The sequence below is a fragment of the Manis javanica genome, chromosome 17 (genome assembly GCF_040802235.1).
Source record: "Manis javanica isolate MJ-LG chromosome 17, MJ_LKY, whole genome shotgun sequence".
In the NCBI taxonomy this organism is placed as follows: Eukaryota; Metazoa; Chordata; class Mammalia; order Pholidota; family Manidae; genus Manis; species Manis javanica.
Genome location: NC_133172.1, coordinates 52,427,307 through 52,442,775, shown reverse-complemented (window position 1 = coordinate 52,442,775; position 15,469 = coordinate 52,427,307). Strand labels below are relative to the sequence as shown.

Sequence of the window (15,469 nt, the reverse complement as noted above, 5' to 3'; positions counted from 1 at the left end):
ATACACATCTAGAATCCCTGGGTTTTGACTTGATCAAGTTGGAAAATGGTGAAATTACTTATTAAGAAAGGAAAAACTAAGGGAAGAATGATTTTTTTTTTGTCTTGTTTGGTTTGGGGGGAGGGAGTGAGAATCTCTTTTCAGACATACAAATTCTGAGATGTCTCTAAGCCATTCAACAGAGATATTAAATGTGAGTTTGGATATATGAACTGAGCATGGGGAGGAGTTAGGGCTGGAGAAAGAAATCTGAGGGTCATAAGCAAACTGAAAATATTTAAGTAATCAACTGGACGAGGTCACCTATAAAGAAAAAGGAATGAGGCGTCTCAGTTCTAGCCTACCTCCCAAAGCGAGTGATCTGGGGCAGACGGAGAAGCTGGAGGAGTGGAGGGAGCCCCCGATGAGGAGGAGAGCGTGGGGTCCTGAAAGCAGTGGAGAGAGCCTTGCTGGAGGAGGGGTTGCCAGCTGAGGACAGACAACTGGACGCTGGACTGGGCAGGATGAATGCGAAGAGTAGCGGTGGAGTGGTGAGGAGAAAGGCCTCGCTGGACAGGCGGAGAGAGAACAGTGGTGAGGGTGGCGAGGCAGTCGTGCAGCAATTCTTCGGAGGAATAGCTGTGGAGAGGATTTCAGAGCTGGGGCAACAGCTGGAGGCAGATCGGGGGTCCTGGGGAAGTATTTTTAAAGATGGGAGGTAATACGGCATGCACAGGTGCTCACTGGCCGATCCAATGCGTAGGGAAAAACACACTTGGGAGCTAGCGGACAGCTGCAGGCGTTCAGCCCTTGTAAGGGAGGAAGGGGTGGGGTCCGTGCGTGCATGCAGGGCCCTGGATAAGAGCTGGGGCAGCCCTGCTCAGCTGCAGGGAAGGCGTGGTGCTGGGTTAGGATGAAGGCTGGCTGGGAGAGTTAGGATAGGGTGGATGTCTTCTGTCTCCGTGAAGTCAGAGGAGAGATCAGTAGCTAAGAAGGTGGAAGAGGAAAGCGTCTTAGGGGTTTGGAGGGTCATGAGAGCAGTGAAACAGTTCACTTGAAGAAATGGAGGGCAAGTTCACTAGGACAGACCAAAGGGCCCACTTGAGGTGGGTGGTCTTAAATGAAAATTAAGACCACTCAGGAGAGATGAGGGTTTTCTCCAGCAATGTTCGGCTACCCTGCATAGAGGAGGCACAGAACTGGGTTTACCTGGGCTGCGTGAAGTTTTACTTGGAGAGAACAACAGAGGGGGATGGGCAAGGCAGACGGAGCACGGAATCCAAACTGGAGGAGAAAGGAAGTGAAAGGGTGGTAGGCACCAAAGACGTGGACTGGAGGTTTCAGTGTGCCCAGTTATTTCCCACGGGAAATAAACCACGGGAAGCTAGAAGATGGTTGTCAGAAAGTAGGCCATGTGATACAGAGGTGTTGGAGCTGATGGGTGATGATGGGCAAGGTCCAGAAATGATCATGGTAGTGGGTAGCCAGGGGGGCCATGGAACTGAGAAGCAAGAGTGTTGGATTAAATATTCCCAAGATCAGGATTTTTATCTGGTGCTTTCCTGGAACAAGTGATTTATAATTCAATGACCTTACATTACAGATCATATCTTCATTATATTACAGACAACACATTTCTTCCCATTTGCAATTATAGTGTCAGTTATTGCAGAGTTTTTGTGGTAGGAGACCCAACAGCCATCTCTGGGTAAAGCACTGCTACAGGGTGGCTATTGTCCAAACCACTTGATTCCTGTCACACCAAAGCAGTGCAGGCAGCCACATGTGGGGGTCTATGAGCTCTGATTTGTACTATGATCCTAAATGGGTTTTAAGTTACCTATTTATTGCCAGGGAGCTTATTGGAGTCAGGATTTGGACTTCCTGCTGCCTTTGATATACTGTAAAGAGCCTTACTTCAGTGTCCAGATGGGTGGAACCAAACTAAAGAAAATGATTCCCATGACAACCTATTTAATATGAATATATGAGTTTTAGTTCATCCATAAATATCTATGTAAAGAATATCATAGATCTTGGAAAAGAGTGTTACAATGATGATGCTCTAAGAGAAACTGAGTCAATTATTTCAATTTTCAAGGTGTTAGAAGAATGTACAGCTAAAGCGAAGATCAGAGATATCCCCTGGCACAGAGTCAGCCTGGTGGACGCCCCACCCAACCTGCACACCTCCTCTCACAGGAAGACCTTTGCCTCCACTCCATTTGCTTGCCCTATTCAACCCTCCATTCACCTGCCCCATCCGACATGTGGGCATCCTCTCCTGCAAGTCTTTTACCTCCACTCTGTCTGCCTCAGCAGCCTTCTCTGGAATACCCACCTCTCCTCCGCCCCCTATGGCACTCTCAGACTGTAACAAGGTCCACAGGCCCTTTCATTCCTCCTGTTCTCACATTCTATTGCCCTCCTCTTAATTCCTCATCTATCCAGGCTGGACCTCCCAGATGCTGATGCCACGTTCAACTCCCTTGCCCCTTGTTCTGAGCACATCCAGCCCCTGCAATGATGACAACTGCTCTTTCGAGCTCTGCTTGAGGGCTGCCAGGAGGTGCTTAGAGAAATCTCCCAACTGTGAAGTCATGACTTCCCATCTTGGCTGAGCCATCAGAATTCTCAATTATCTTTATTCTGGTGCACCACCAATTTCTGGCTCTTTCCCTGAGAGGGGACACATCAGTGCTCTGCCACTCTCTTGGCCATGATCTGCAACCTCAATCTCCTCAACACTCTCCACAAAGACCTCATGTCCCATGCGCATCCTAGAGCCACTCAGCTAGACTTTCTCCAACCTCCGTTCTCCACCCTGCTTCTCCCACATGCAGCTGTATCTGTTTTCACCTTTACTGGCTCTACAGGAAGCTGGCTTCCATCTCTTTTGACTCTGCTTAATCCTGCTTTCCCTGTCTCCTCCTGGCATCTTATTCCCTCTTGGGTGGATCATTACATTATACTTTCCAAGGAGCAACTTTCTTTATACACCTGCTTATGCCTCCACCTCCTTTTGGAGAAAGAAATCTCTTGACCCTGGGTTTGCTCCTTCAGTGCCTGTTCTCTTTTCCTTTCCTTCCTAAGTCTTAGAAGCCTACACTCACTTGACTGCTTTCGACAACTCTTCACCCACCTGTCTCTCCCAGCACCATCAACTGTCTCTGGCTATAGCACCTACTATTCTGCTGAGATTGTTCTTGAAGTCCTGTGGCCCACGGATCACGGTTCAAACTCCCTGACTACTTTATGACTCCCCAAGTCTCCCCTGAAGCCCTCCCACAACTTGTATTAGTGGTTTCATCCTTAGTGTTCTTTTAGCATTAGGTTGATCCATACGAAATTGCTGTTACGGAGTTTCCAAATGGCTAAATATTGGCGATTTCATATGGCGAACCTAATGCTTTTACACACCTCTTTTGTCATCAGTTTCATTTTATTACAAATATGAATGTGTGGTTATCTCCTTCATCAGACTCTTGGTGCAGCTTGAGGGCAGGGGCTTTACTTTGCCAGCCCCCAGCCTAGTGTCTGTAGCATTGAATGCACCTGCTGGACACCTGCTGGATGGGCACTCCTCTCAGGAGAAGCGGTGCGGGGACAGTGCTCGGGCCTGCCTGGCGAGGAAGGGCACCCATAGGAATGAAGTCATGCTGCCCCAGAGGAAGAGGAGGAAGGATCCCAGCCCTCGTCCCAGGGAGCCCAGGCTTGTACCTGAGGTGTTTCAGAGGAGTGCTGGTGATGCTGCTTCTGAGACCCAGAGGCGTGGCTCTCTGCCTTGCTTTTGGGGAGCAGCATGCTTCCACGCAAAGCCTTTGCAGGTTTCGCTTCAGGGGTAGCCAGATTACTTTCCAAGGTTAACTTGCTCAGGGTCTCACTGCTCAGTCGTAGTTGTCCTACGGCACTTTGGCCCGAAGCAGCCTCCTGGACTACAACAGAGAGAGTGAGTTTACAGTAAGAGTCACTGGAGGGTAATAAAGAAACAACAGTGGAGACGGTGTGCTGAAACCTAGTGTGATTCTCCTGAGGAATACAAAAGCCTTCCACCTGCAGCTGGCTGAGTGGGGCTGGAGAAGAGGCCCCACCTTCGGAGGCTGGATGAAGGTGGGTCAGCGGAGCCTGGCTTGGAGTCCAGGGCTCCTCGCTGCTCATCTTCCCCGTGGATCCCAAGTTAGTCTGCCCTGCTTTCTCTTCCAGCCCAGCTCCTCTTTTCCTCCAAAATGAAATCCAAGTTCCTAATCTTGGCATCCAGGTTAACTGCAATTGGCCTCAGCCTGCCTTCCCGTCTCTAATCTACTGTCAGCTTCCCTGCTGTCTTGGTCTGGCGTGTTCTGGCCGCCATCTTTACCTATCAACATTCTCCTGCTACTTCGAAGCTCATTTCCATGAAAACTTCCCAAATTACGCTTGTTGGATCCCAAGGATCCCAAACTTGCTCTTTCCCAGAAGCCAGGACTTCTGCTACATAATTTTTCTCTGCTCTGAACAAGCCCATGTCGCATGCCGACCCCCAGAGATGTGGGACGTGTCTTATCCATGGTCCTGTTCCCTGCACAGCCAAGTGTGTGCCTGCCTTAGGCAGCCAGGAGAGCTGCTAAAACTGGCGATTCTTCCCTGAGCTACTAAGCCAGCAGCGTATTACAAGGCAGCCTTCACTGGGGCTGTGGGGGCAAAGTTCAGTGGGAGAAACAGAGCAGATGGGCTTTAGCAGTGGGCGTGCTGGCCACTTGTGCATACAAAGTCAGGGAGAACACCTCTTACCAGACTCCTCCCCTTCCTTCGTGGACTGCTCTATGGCAGCCCTGATGCAGAGCTCGCGGGCCCGGAGCCCTGGGGCGTTACTGCTGTCCAGGATGGCTTCCAGCACTATGGAGTCGATGCTCAAGCAGGCTGCACTGTAGTACTTGGCCAGGCTGACTGCAGTGGCTGACTTTCCTATAAAAAAGGTCAGGGAGCTGAATTTCCTGGCTTTCATTTGTTCAGTGTCCTAGGCAGAAGAAGCTTCTAGAACTGAGGCCCTTGTAAAGCGATCTCTCCAAGTGTTCTGCCTCTAAGTCTGTCATGTTGCCAGAGGTGGCAGCAGAAAAGAGGGGAGAGAACTGAGCCAGGAGTCAGGAAGTTGGATTCTGGTCCAATTCTACCACCGATCTGCCATGTGCAATGTGATGGCGACCCACATCCTCTCTGGATCTTCTCAGTTTAACGTGGTTCTATCAGACGAACTTTAAAAATCTTGTAGCTCAAACTGGCTCTGATTCTAATGGGGAGAGGTTTTTGGTTTAAAGAATAACTTGTGTTGAGTTTTTCCCCTTATTTTTAAAATATATATTCATTAAAAGAAAGAAGAAACTTAGGAACAACAGACAGGAGAAAAGAAAAAGTGATCCACAGTTTGCTCATCCAGAGAAATTACAGTTAGCATATGGCTGCTAAGTATGTGTATATAACCATTTTACTTATATTTCTTATAAAAAGAAATGGGTTATATAGCAGGCCGAAAAATGGCCCCCCAAAGATGTCATATTCTAATCCCTGGGACCTGTGAATATGTTAGTTTATATAGTAAAGGGACTTTGCAAGTGTGATTAAGTTAAGGATATTGATATGGGAGATTATCCTGGAATATCTGGTTGAGCCTGATAACTCTGTCGCCATTAACAGTAAGCCCCCTATTCCTCTCTCCCCACAGCCCCTAATAACTCCATTCTACTTTCTTTCTTTATGAGTTTGGCTACTCTAAGTACCTCATATAAAATGGTATCTTACAGTACTTGTCCTTTTGTGTCTGACTTACTTCACTTAACATCATGTCTTCAAGGTTCACCCATGTTGTCAGAAAGCATGTCGGAACTTTCTAGTGTTTTAAGGCTGAATAATACCCCACTCTACCACACTGTGTATATCTACTCATACGTCAATGGACAGTTGGACTATTTCTAGCTTTTAGCTTCTGTGAATAATGTTACAATGAACATGGGTGTACAAGACACAGTTTTAAATGCCTACGTAATTCACTCTATGAATGCACTATGGCTTAATTAACTCCATATTGAACATTTCTGTTGCTCCCATTTTTTTAATGGTAAACAATGATGTAGTGAATAGTCATGCAGTTAATCTTTGTCCACATTATTATTTTCTTAAGATAAATTTTTAGAAATAATATTGCCAGGCCAGAGGGTTTCCACATATTTTTCTTCTCTTTTTAAATAATTTAATGTCTTGGATCTTCTTTAATATTTTAATGCTTTAAAATTATTGGAAGAAAACAAGCTCAAACAATTCAGAGTGGTATTGATTAAAAATGAGGTGTCTCTGTTTTTTCTCTCACCCTGTATCTCTGAAGGTTTTAGAGTTTTAACAGGTTGGGGATAATCCTTTGGTACCTAAAGTTCAAGCAGAATTTATATTGTCTCAAAAATTACAAGTGCAAACTGCAGAAACCCCAAAAGGGCGACCCCACAGAGCTGTGGCCTACCTGACAAAGGTGTCCCATGGACAATAATGGCGATGCCTCTCCGGTTCTTGGCCAGGCGGCCTTCGGCGGAGATATCGATGCCCAGGTGGCGGGCGATCGCCCTGCTCACCGGGTTGTCATCTACTTCTCCAACTTCCTCCGTGGAGTGGTTGTCTATGCTCTGCGTCTTGTCAGCTGCAAATTGGAGATATAGGTGTGTGTGTGGGCGTGTGTGTGCACGTGGACACACCCAGCACGCACATGGGCTCTGATGGAAACGGGAGTAACTCTTTCTTTATAAACATTGTTTTAAAATGACAAGCAGCCCTTGTTTCCCCCTGGAGTGTACGGGCCCTTTGGGACTGATCATTTGTACTAGCTATTAGCACTGACTATTCAGATACTCTTTGACTCTTTAATTCCACTTTTGGAATCTCCTGCTGAGAAATTAATACTGGAGACTAGTTGAACTTGCAACATTAAGAGAAAGGGCTAAATAAACGATGGCATATTCATATTCTAGAATTAATACAGAGTAGTGCTAGGAGGCTTGGAGGAAGCGTTTTATGGGGAAAGGTGTAAAGGCATTGGACAGTTTTCCCACTTCCACTGAGAGAGAACTGGTACCAAAACATTAAAGTGCTTGATTACCTTGAGACACTGTTTTTTCCAGGCTCTCCTCTTCATCTGGGTGGGTCTTGGTCTCAACCACAGGGACATGCCGCTCCTCCAGGTTGGATGTAACAGAGATGCCTCGGCTGAGCGAGGTCCTCTTCGTGCTGGTGGAGGTTCCCTGTTCTGACAAGGGCATATCTTCCTCATCTGCCAGGGAGCAAAGGGTGAAAGAAAACACACAGGGAATTGTTGGGAACAGGGGAGGGAGACGGGGCAGGAAAGGAAAGAGAGACAGAAGAAAGAATCACTGAATTGGTTGCCACACCCCCTCCCCCCCAAACCCAATTAACAAGAACTGCAATCAGTCAGCTGTTTAAGAAGTTCCACTGCCCAGAGTGTTTCTGCATTTTAATATTAAAAAAAAAAAAACTTATACACTTGCACCAGAAAATTAGGAAAATTCAGAAAAGCAAAAAATGATAAAATTTAGCTGCAGAAAGAGATATAGACAGACAAAGGATGGGTGACAGAGGAATTGGAGCTTAGTTTTATGACAGCTGTATGTGAGAGCTGCAACCTTTCTGATTTTTAATTTTTAGTTTTTTCCAGACTCTACTTGGGGTCCTATTGTACATGCCAATCTATAGCCTGCTTTCCCCTTTATCACAAACATTTCTCCAAGCCATTATGAAGCACATCTGCTACTGTCTGCCCAGCGCCCTCCTCATTGCCCCGATCCCACAGAGTTTTTGTGGGCATGTAGGGCTGTGACTATACAGAATGACCCCCCCCTCCCCATCCCAGGGCCAGGACATCCTCTCGATCTAGGATTTGGATTTGAGCTGGAGAGGTGGCAGCTCTCCTGTGTGTGGTGGCACCGCGACGTGGGCCTGCTGGGCCTCCCGGGACAAGGTGTGGAAGCAGAGAAGGATGGTCTACAGCGGGAGCAGAGGGAGCCGGTGCTCAGAGAAGCACTGGTGCACGCAGAGCGTACGCCTTCCTGGCCCCCTCCAGACCCTCAGGTCCTGGCTCCAGACGGCCTTTCAAAGGGCCAAATGGAAAACGAACCCACGACAGTGTGTAAGGATGGGATAGAAAGCTGGGGACGAGAACGACAAGGGCCTTCCCTGATGTCATGAGGCCCTTTGTACCCGGCAGCCCCTTGTAGCTCTCTGCCTTGGGTGCTAGGCAGTCCTGAATTTAAATGTCTACCCATCCCCATCCCTTACCCAACTGCGAGCCCTCCAAGGCAGGGACTTGCTTCACTGATCTTTCCTCAGCACTTCAACTCAATGCTTGGAACACAGTGGGTGTTTGTTGTGGGCTTACTCGTTTCCCCTAAAATTCATATGTTGAAGTCCTAACTCCCAGTATCTCAGACTGTGACTGTATTTGGGGATAGTGCCTTCAAAGAGGCAGGTGAGTTAAAATGAGTCCTATAGGTGTCCCATCCATCCATAATCTGGTGTTCTTCTAAGAAGAGGTTAGGATACACGCACACAGGGAAAACCCTGTGAGCCCACGTGGACAGCCATCAACACACCAACGAGGAAGGTTCGGAAGGAGACAACCCTGATGACACCTTGACCTTGGAATCGTAGCCTCCAGAATTGTGAGGATAGAAATCTCTGCTGGCCACTTAGTTTGTGGTGTTTGTGATGGCAGTTCTAGCAGACTAACAGGGCTCAATGAACATGACCAGGAGATTGGGCAGAGAGGCATTCTCCTCTCCTCTTCTCCTTTGATGGCAAACTAGTATTCTCCACTAGATTCCCTGGGAGGTGAAACAAGCACAGGGCGGGAGGAACAGACACTATTCGCTCATTCATTCACTCTTTATTTTTAATAAATAGCACATATTTATTGAGCACTACAACGTATCAGGTGCTGTTCCAAGCACTGGGTTTACAAGTGGGGAATATGCAGTCCCTGCCTTTATGGGAGTTTCTTGTCTAGGGCAGGAAATGGGCATGAAGAAAATAACTGGACCTGTGGTTTACACAGAAGAAGGGAGCAGTAAGAACAGGATGAGGGCACGGAGAAGCAGGGAGGAGAAGCACGCAACACGACAAGCCACACGAGAAGTCTTACGTCCTCCCTAGACTCCAGTGAGAGCAGAATGTGTCCCTGTCTCTGCATCCATAAAATGGGGACAATGGGACCATTGGTAAGGGTTAGAAATAAAAGACAAAGGTGTCTAGCACCTGCCTGGCTCCTGGCAGGTGCTCAATAACTGATTTAACTCCCAGCAGGGGTAATTCACAGAAGCCAAGGCTGGAGTGGAGGGCTCTCCACGTTGAGTTCTCACCATTCTCCTGAGCCAGGTTCTCCAGGTGTTTCACCTTCATCTGCTCCTCTTTGGACCGCTGCATCTCCTTAAAGTACTCGTACACCTCTGGGGGCAGTTTCTCCCCTGCAAGGCGGGGAGGCAGCAGCAGGGTGTTGTAGGAATCATAGCCCTTCAGCATTCGCAAGATCTGCTCAAGGAAAGCAGGAACTGTTGTGGGTCTCGATGGAAGCTTCCTTCCCAAGCCCCAGGGAGGGTCTGTTCACCCATCTGTAAAACCCCTGCTCTGGCCTGAGGCTGGGGTGTGCACAAGGGCAGGGTCTTTTGCAGAGGTCTAAAAGGTAGGCTGCGCTCTGAATCTCAGCACGTAGGATCTTTATTTTGCCCCATTTGAGCCTGGGCGTCTCACATGGGGAAGAGAACTTTCTTCTTGTTTTAAAAACAACACAGTGACACGTTCTTAAGAAATAGTGTGCTTAGCAATATTATACTAGGTAAGGTGGTTGTCTCATAAATAGAGGATTCAGGGAAAAACAGGTGAAATGCTATTAAGTATGTGTGGGTGGGGGAGTGTGGGGGGTGGGGAGGAAACATGTATCAGGGTTGTCAGGGGAAGTATGAGATGCCCAGTTAAATCTGAACTTCAGATAAACTATGAGTACTTTTCTTAGTTTAAATGTCCTATGTTGTTTATCTGAAATTAAAATTTAACTGGGCAATCTGTTTTTCTTTCTACTAAATATGGAAACCCTAGTGTGTATTATATTTATAAAACACAATAAAAAATAAAGTCCTAAAAAACTATCACTTCCTATATGACCTAATTTACTGGTGTGAAAAATCTCTTTTGTTAGATAACTCATTTCCAGGATTACCGTTTTTAGTTGTTTGAAAACCACTGTTAATAAGCTCATTCTAGAAGTTATATGGAAGAATAAAGGGCCAAGAATAGTTAAAACACTAATGAAGAAGAATAAAGAGAGAGGACTTCTCTACTAGATATCAGCGCTTACGAAACTGGAGTAATAGACAGGTTGGGATTGATGTTGGACAGACAAACTGACCAATGAAATAGAAGAGAGACCTTAGAATAGACCCATTCATATGCGGAGCTTGATATAGGACAGAGATGGCATGTCAGACCAGTGGGGAAAGGAAGGAGTTTTCCTAATATTGGTTGATGCAGAGACACAAAGGTCTGGCCAACTAATTTCCAGATTCCCATTCTGAAGAGAAACTTCTGGATACAGAACCCAAATTGGCAGAACATAAACACTGGATGTACAGACGATGGAAGATTCCAAGGCTAAGCTGGGGGACGGTCCAGAAGGAGCAGATCACATTAGCTGAGCCATCCCCAAATTGCTGACTCACAGAAAACATGAGATAACAATTGTTTATTGTTTTAAGTTGCTAAGCTTGGGGGTAATTTGTTTTACTGCAATAGACAACGAATAAGCCATGGATTACTAAGCGTCAGACTTCAGGAACAGCAAAACCTTATGGGCAAACAATGGAGCAATGCATTTAAGATACTCAAGTGCAGAAAGTGCAACCCAAGGATATTATATCCAGTCAAACTGATCTTCAAGCATAAAGCCACAGATAAACAGTTACTAACATGTGAGTACTCTGGGAATATTGTTCCTATGATCCCTTCCTGAGGAATCCACTAGAGAATGAGTTTCAGACAACCCAGTAGTGACTGGAAAGGCTTCATCACCAGGACTGGTAGTTAGCATTGAGTTCATTTAAGTGTAGAGTTATGATTACATGATAGAATTACTTTCTGACATATTAATATAAGCTCTGACCCTACAGATATAATGCAAAAAGCAAAACATGGAGGAAGTGTAGATGAGATGATTTCTTAGCAGGCACTAGCTGGAAGTAAGAAAATATTTTAAATTAGAGGGTGGTGGGGAGAAGGAAAAAGACGACTGGACAATTTCATTATTGCTCATAGTAGAGGACTAAGAGGCAGTTTCTAAAAGGTAGGGTATTTAGGGTATTAGATAAAGGGGTAGTTCATACAGCTCGGTCTCAAGGTAGGATAGCGGGTTAAAGACAGTAAAAATGGACCTGGATGGATCAATGTTGTAGAATAGAAATCTTAGAAATAGATCCAAATAAACATAGTCAACTGATCTTTGACAAAGGAGCAAAAGCAATATAACAAGCTATAGTTTTTTCAACAAAATGGTGCTGGAACTGGACATCCACGTGTAAAAACCCCCAAACCCAGATGGATCTTATACCTTTCATAGAAGTTAATTCAAAATGGATCATAGGTCTAAATGAAAAACATGAAACTATAAAACTCTTAGAAGATAACATAAGAGAAAGCTACCTAGAGTAGGGTGATGACTTTTTAGATACAGTCTGTGAAAAAACAATTGATAAGCTGAACTTCATTAAAATAAAAAGTTTATAAAGAAACAAACAAAATCAAAATAGAGTCATGGATACAGGGAACAGACTAGTGGTTGTTATAAAGGAGATGGGTGAGATAAGTGAAAGGGAAAATATTAGTGAGAATGTTTGATATTTTGATCTGGATGATAGTTAACATGAGTGTATACACATATCAAATTCATTGAGCTGTACACTAAGATTTGCATATTTTATTGTATGTACCTCAATAAAAAATTTTTAAAAAGAGTTTTAGTTAAAATTTTTTTTTAAGTTCTGTGCTATGAAAGAGAATGTCAAGAGAATGAGAAGATAAGCCAGAAATATTGGGCGAATATTTGCAAAACACTTGGGAGAAAATATTTGCAAAATATCTGTTACAGACAATATTTGCAAAATATTTTCTGATACATTTTATTTCTGATAAAATGCTGTTATCCAAAATATGCAAAAAACTCTTAAAATTCAAGAATAAGAAAACAACTTGATTAAAAAATGAGCTGAAGACCATAACAGACAACTCACCAAAGAAGATACACAGATAGAAAATAAGCATATGAATAGATGCTCCACATCATATGTCATCAGGGAAATGCAAATGAAACGAGATACCACCACACACCTACTAGAAAAAATTACAGAGAAAAGGGCAGATTTAAGCCCTAACATAACTACTTTAAATCTAAATGGTTTAAATACACAAATGAAAGACAGAGACTACTGGTGTATTAAAAAAATGACCCAATATAGTCTGTCTATAAGAAAGTCACTTCAAATATAATGACTGCATGTCTTCTTTACTGTTTGAGTTTTAACCATGAGCATGTATTAAGTTTCTCCATTCAGTGTTTAAACTATATAATGAGAACACAAAGCAGCAATGAATTCTGCTGCTTTGGAAAGGAAATAGGTCAGGAAAGGCTACAAAGTGATCTTTAAACTGACAAGGACAGGCTTAAGAGGAAGGAGTGGCAGGTGCCCATGCAGAGACAAGAGGATGAGTACATGGTAGGGCCTAGCATGGGCAGGAAATGGAGTTTGGTTTTGGCTTCTGTTTACCTTCTCTTCTATGAGATATTGCTGATCAAATTCCAAGGAGTAAATCTCAATGGGAAAGTCGCAGGGATTCTTTACCACCACCTCCGCCTCATCTCCAGGTGCGTAAGGCAGCAGTGGCCCCAGCTCCAGAACCGAAGGACTAAATTCCAAGTGTGGCTCTAGGCCTTGCCCCTGGGCCAGCAGGATAAGCTTCTGAGAACTCTGGGAAATCTGGAACACTAGGGTTTGTTTGTAAAGTTTCTGGAAAATATAAAAACAAAACAAGCATCTTAATTTTTTTCTGTTACATGCCATGTAAAACTGAAAACCACTGGGGGGACAAAATCGATCTTACTTAGATTAAGAGAGAAAACTTTTCATATAAAAGCAATTGATATTACTAGCATTCCAGGCACTGTATGTACCAAGTATTTCATCAGTTGTAGAAGGCCTCTGACTGCTGTGATCATATACCTCAGACCCCACAGTGTGCTCAGATCTGCACCTCTGGGCTCTCATTTCTGGAGTTCTGCTGTCCGTGGGCAGGGCAGGGCAGGACAGACATGCTGAGGAAGTAGTGCCTTCTGGGAGCGGTCCTCAACCAATGACTCTCAGGAGTTACTGCATAAACACCCATGTCCCATAGTCCTTGGGAGGAATAGTTCTGAAAGTGCATTTTGTCTGTTTGCTCAGTTTCCTGGTGGGATTAAGTTCCAGGCTCCAAGGCAGCTGGCTTCCTTGCACACCCGATTAGCTGCCTTCCTTTCTCTTGTCACATTCTACTTTTCTATCAGTGCTCCCTATACTTCCCAAGTAATCTGCTTGCACTCAAATCTTGTCTCCAGGGCTTTTTCTTAAGAGAATATGAATGAACCTGTTTGCATTATTTGAAGATACAGTTAAACAGCAGGTCTGGGATGATCAGTCAGGGCATTCAGTTCATTGATACAATTATACTCCAAATACCAGTTGATCATGATACTGACTATCCTGATCTGGTTTCACTGGGGAGCCTATTAAAAATGGGGCTTTGCAGGCCCCATCCCTAGACAGCCTGACTTAGTAGGTGCAGGGTAATGCTAGGGATTCTGCATTTTTAGCCAGATGTCCAGGTGATTCTGATATAGTTGGATTCATGGCTTGGGTTTGGAGGCCATGATTGGTTTCATGATTTTAAAAGCTCCTATCTGTCTTAGCTCAAAGAGGAAAATCAGATGTATAGACATATAGACACACACGGAACGAATTACTGGCTAAGAGGGCTGGTACCTTATGACCCAAACTCTGTATTTTAATTGCTTTTTAAGGAATTATTTTTAAAACATTTCACTCATTCCCTTGTTTTCTAACACAGAGTATTCAGAACACATGTTATGATAATGTCTAGGAGTTATTGGTGTGGACAACAGTGATCTCTCTGTGCTGCTGAGGCTGATGGAGATAGAGGCATGGATCATATGGGTTGAAAGGCTCACCTAGTTCTTGTACGCAGCCAATAAATTCCTCTCCCAACTGATGGAAACATTTTGTTAACTTCGACTGATTCCAGCTCAACATTTATGGAACTGCCTGAACAAATCTATTTTTTGTACTATATTTGTTGATATGTCCCTCATTCAGTAAGACCTCCAAAATCTTGAGTAAATTCTGACAGTCTTAAGGCTCTTTAAGAATGAGAAACATATTAATTCTCTTGTGCTTTAAAAGAGTTGAGATAAAAATAAAGGCTTTATTTTAGAATCAGATATGAAGTAATTCACTTCTTATTTTCTTTCTCACTGCAGATTCTAAGCATTTCTCAAGGCCATTACCAGGAAAATGGGGGTTAACTATAGGTATTCTATAAAAATCACATTGACTTTTTCTTTTAAAAGAATAGAGGAAAACATCTCCCAAATGCCTTAAGCACTGAACAAAACTCTTTACAGTGTAACATCTTGAGATTGTCTCTGGTTCTAGGATCTTATCTTTACTGTGTTCTTTGTCAGGAGTAGCTTTGTGCTGATGCGTTGTTCACAAAAGAATTGCTTGTGAGGCCCAAGGAATATGTCTACCAGGAATGTGTCACAACTAATAGTAAATAGTTACTATTTATTTATAAGAGTAAAATAGTAACTCTTACTACATACAGAATAGTATGCTGTGCATTTTGCTCACATTAATTCATTTAATCCTCAAAATATTCCTAGAAGGTAGCCATTGCAAGTTGACAATATCTAACATGACACCCTAGAAACAGACACTTTCAAATTCAGGTTTTTTAAAAAGATAAACACAATGCATATACCCCATATTACATAGTATCTTCAGCAGGGTCTGGCACAGGTCCCCTGTAACTGAACACCTCAGTATTTCCACAGTGGCAATTTCTGACTGCAGACGAAGTGAGGTAAATAAAGGTTAAGCGTCTCCTGTCAGTTCCAATGAGGGTTTTCTGCCAGATGAGTTTGGGTCTGCAACTTGTGAATTTTTTTTCCAGTTTTTGGAGCTTATTGGGAATTGCACTCAGGGATTCAACATGTGATATTATTATTTTTCATTTTCTTTCTGAGCACACTGTGGTTTAGTGAGGCTGAGGAATTTACTCAAAGCCATTCAGCCTCTAAGTGCAGTGGTAGGAGGCCACTAACCTAGGTCTGCTGTTAAAAAGCAATAGGTTAGAAAGCTGTGCTGAT

At 44.1% G+C, this 15,469-nt stretch overlaps 1 protein-coding gene across 1 annotated transcript in view; it reads right to left on the bottom strand.

Annotated features, from left to right (window-relative positions):
• The window catches only part of HYDIN (HYDIN axonemal central pair apparatus protein), a 361,576-nt gene that overhangs the window by 92,680 nt on the left and 253,427 nt on the right, over nucleotides 1-15,469 (bottom strand). The window contains exons 38-43 of the mRNA XM_073225416.1: nucleotides 12,816-13,055; nucleotides 9,366-9,534; nucleotides 7,094-7,264; nucleotides 6,464-6,637; nucleotides 4,747-4,920; nucleotides 3,700-3,914 (exon numbers count right to left, since the gene is read on the bottom strand). Of these exons, the coding sequence (XP_073081517.1) occupies nucleotides 3,700-3,914; nucleotides 4,747-4,920; nucleotides 6,464-6,637; nucleotides 7,094-7,264; nucleotides 9,366-9,534; nucleotides 12,816-13,055 (1,143 nt within the window). The remainder of the gene's footprint in view (nucleotides 1-3,699; nucleotides 3,915-4,746; nucleotides 4,921-6,463; nucleotides 6,638-7,093; nucleotides 7,265-9,365; nucleotides 9,535-12,815; nucleotides 13,056-15,469) is intronic.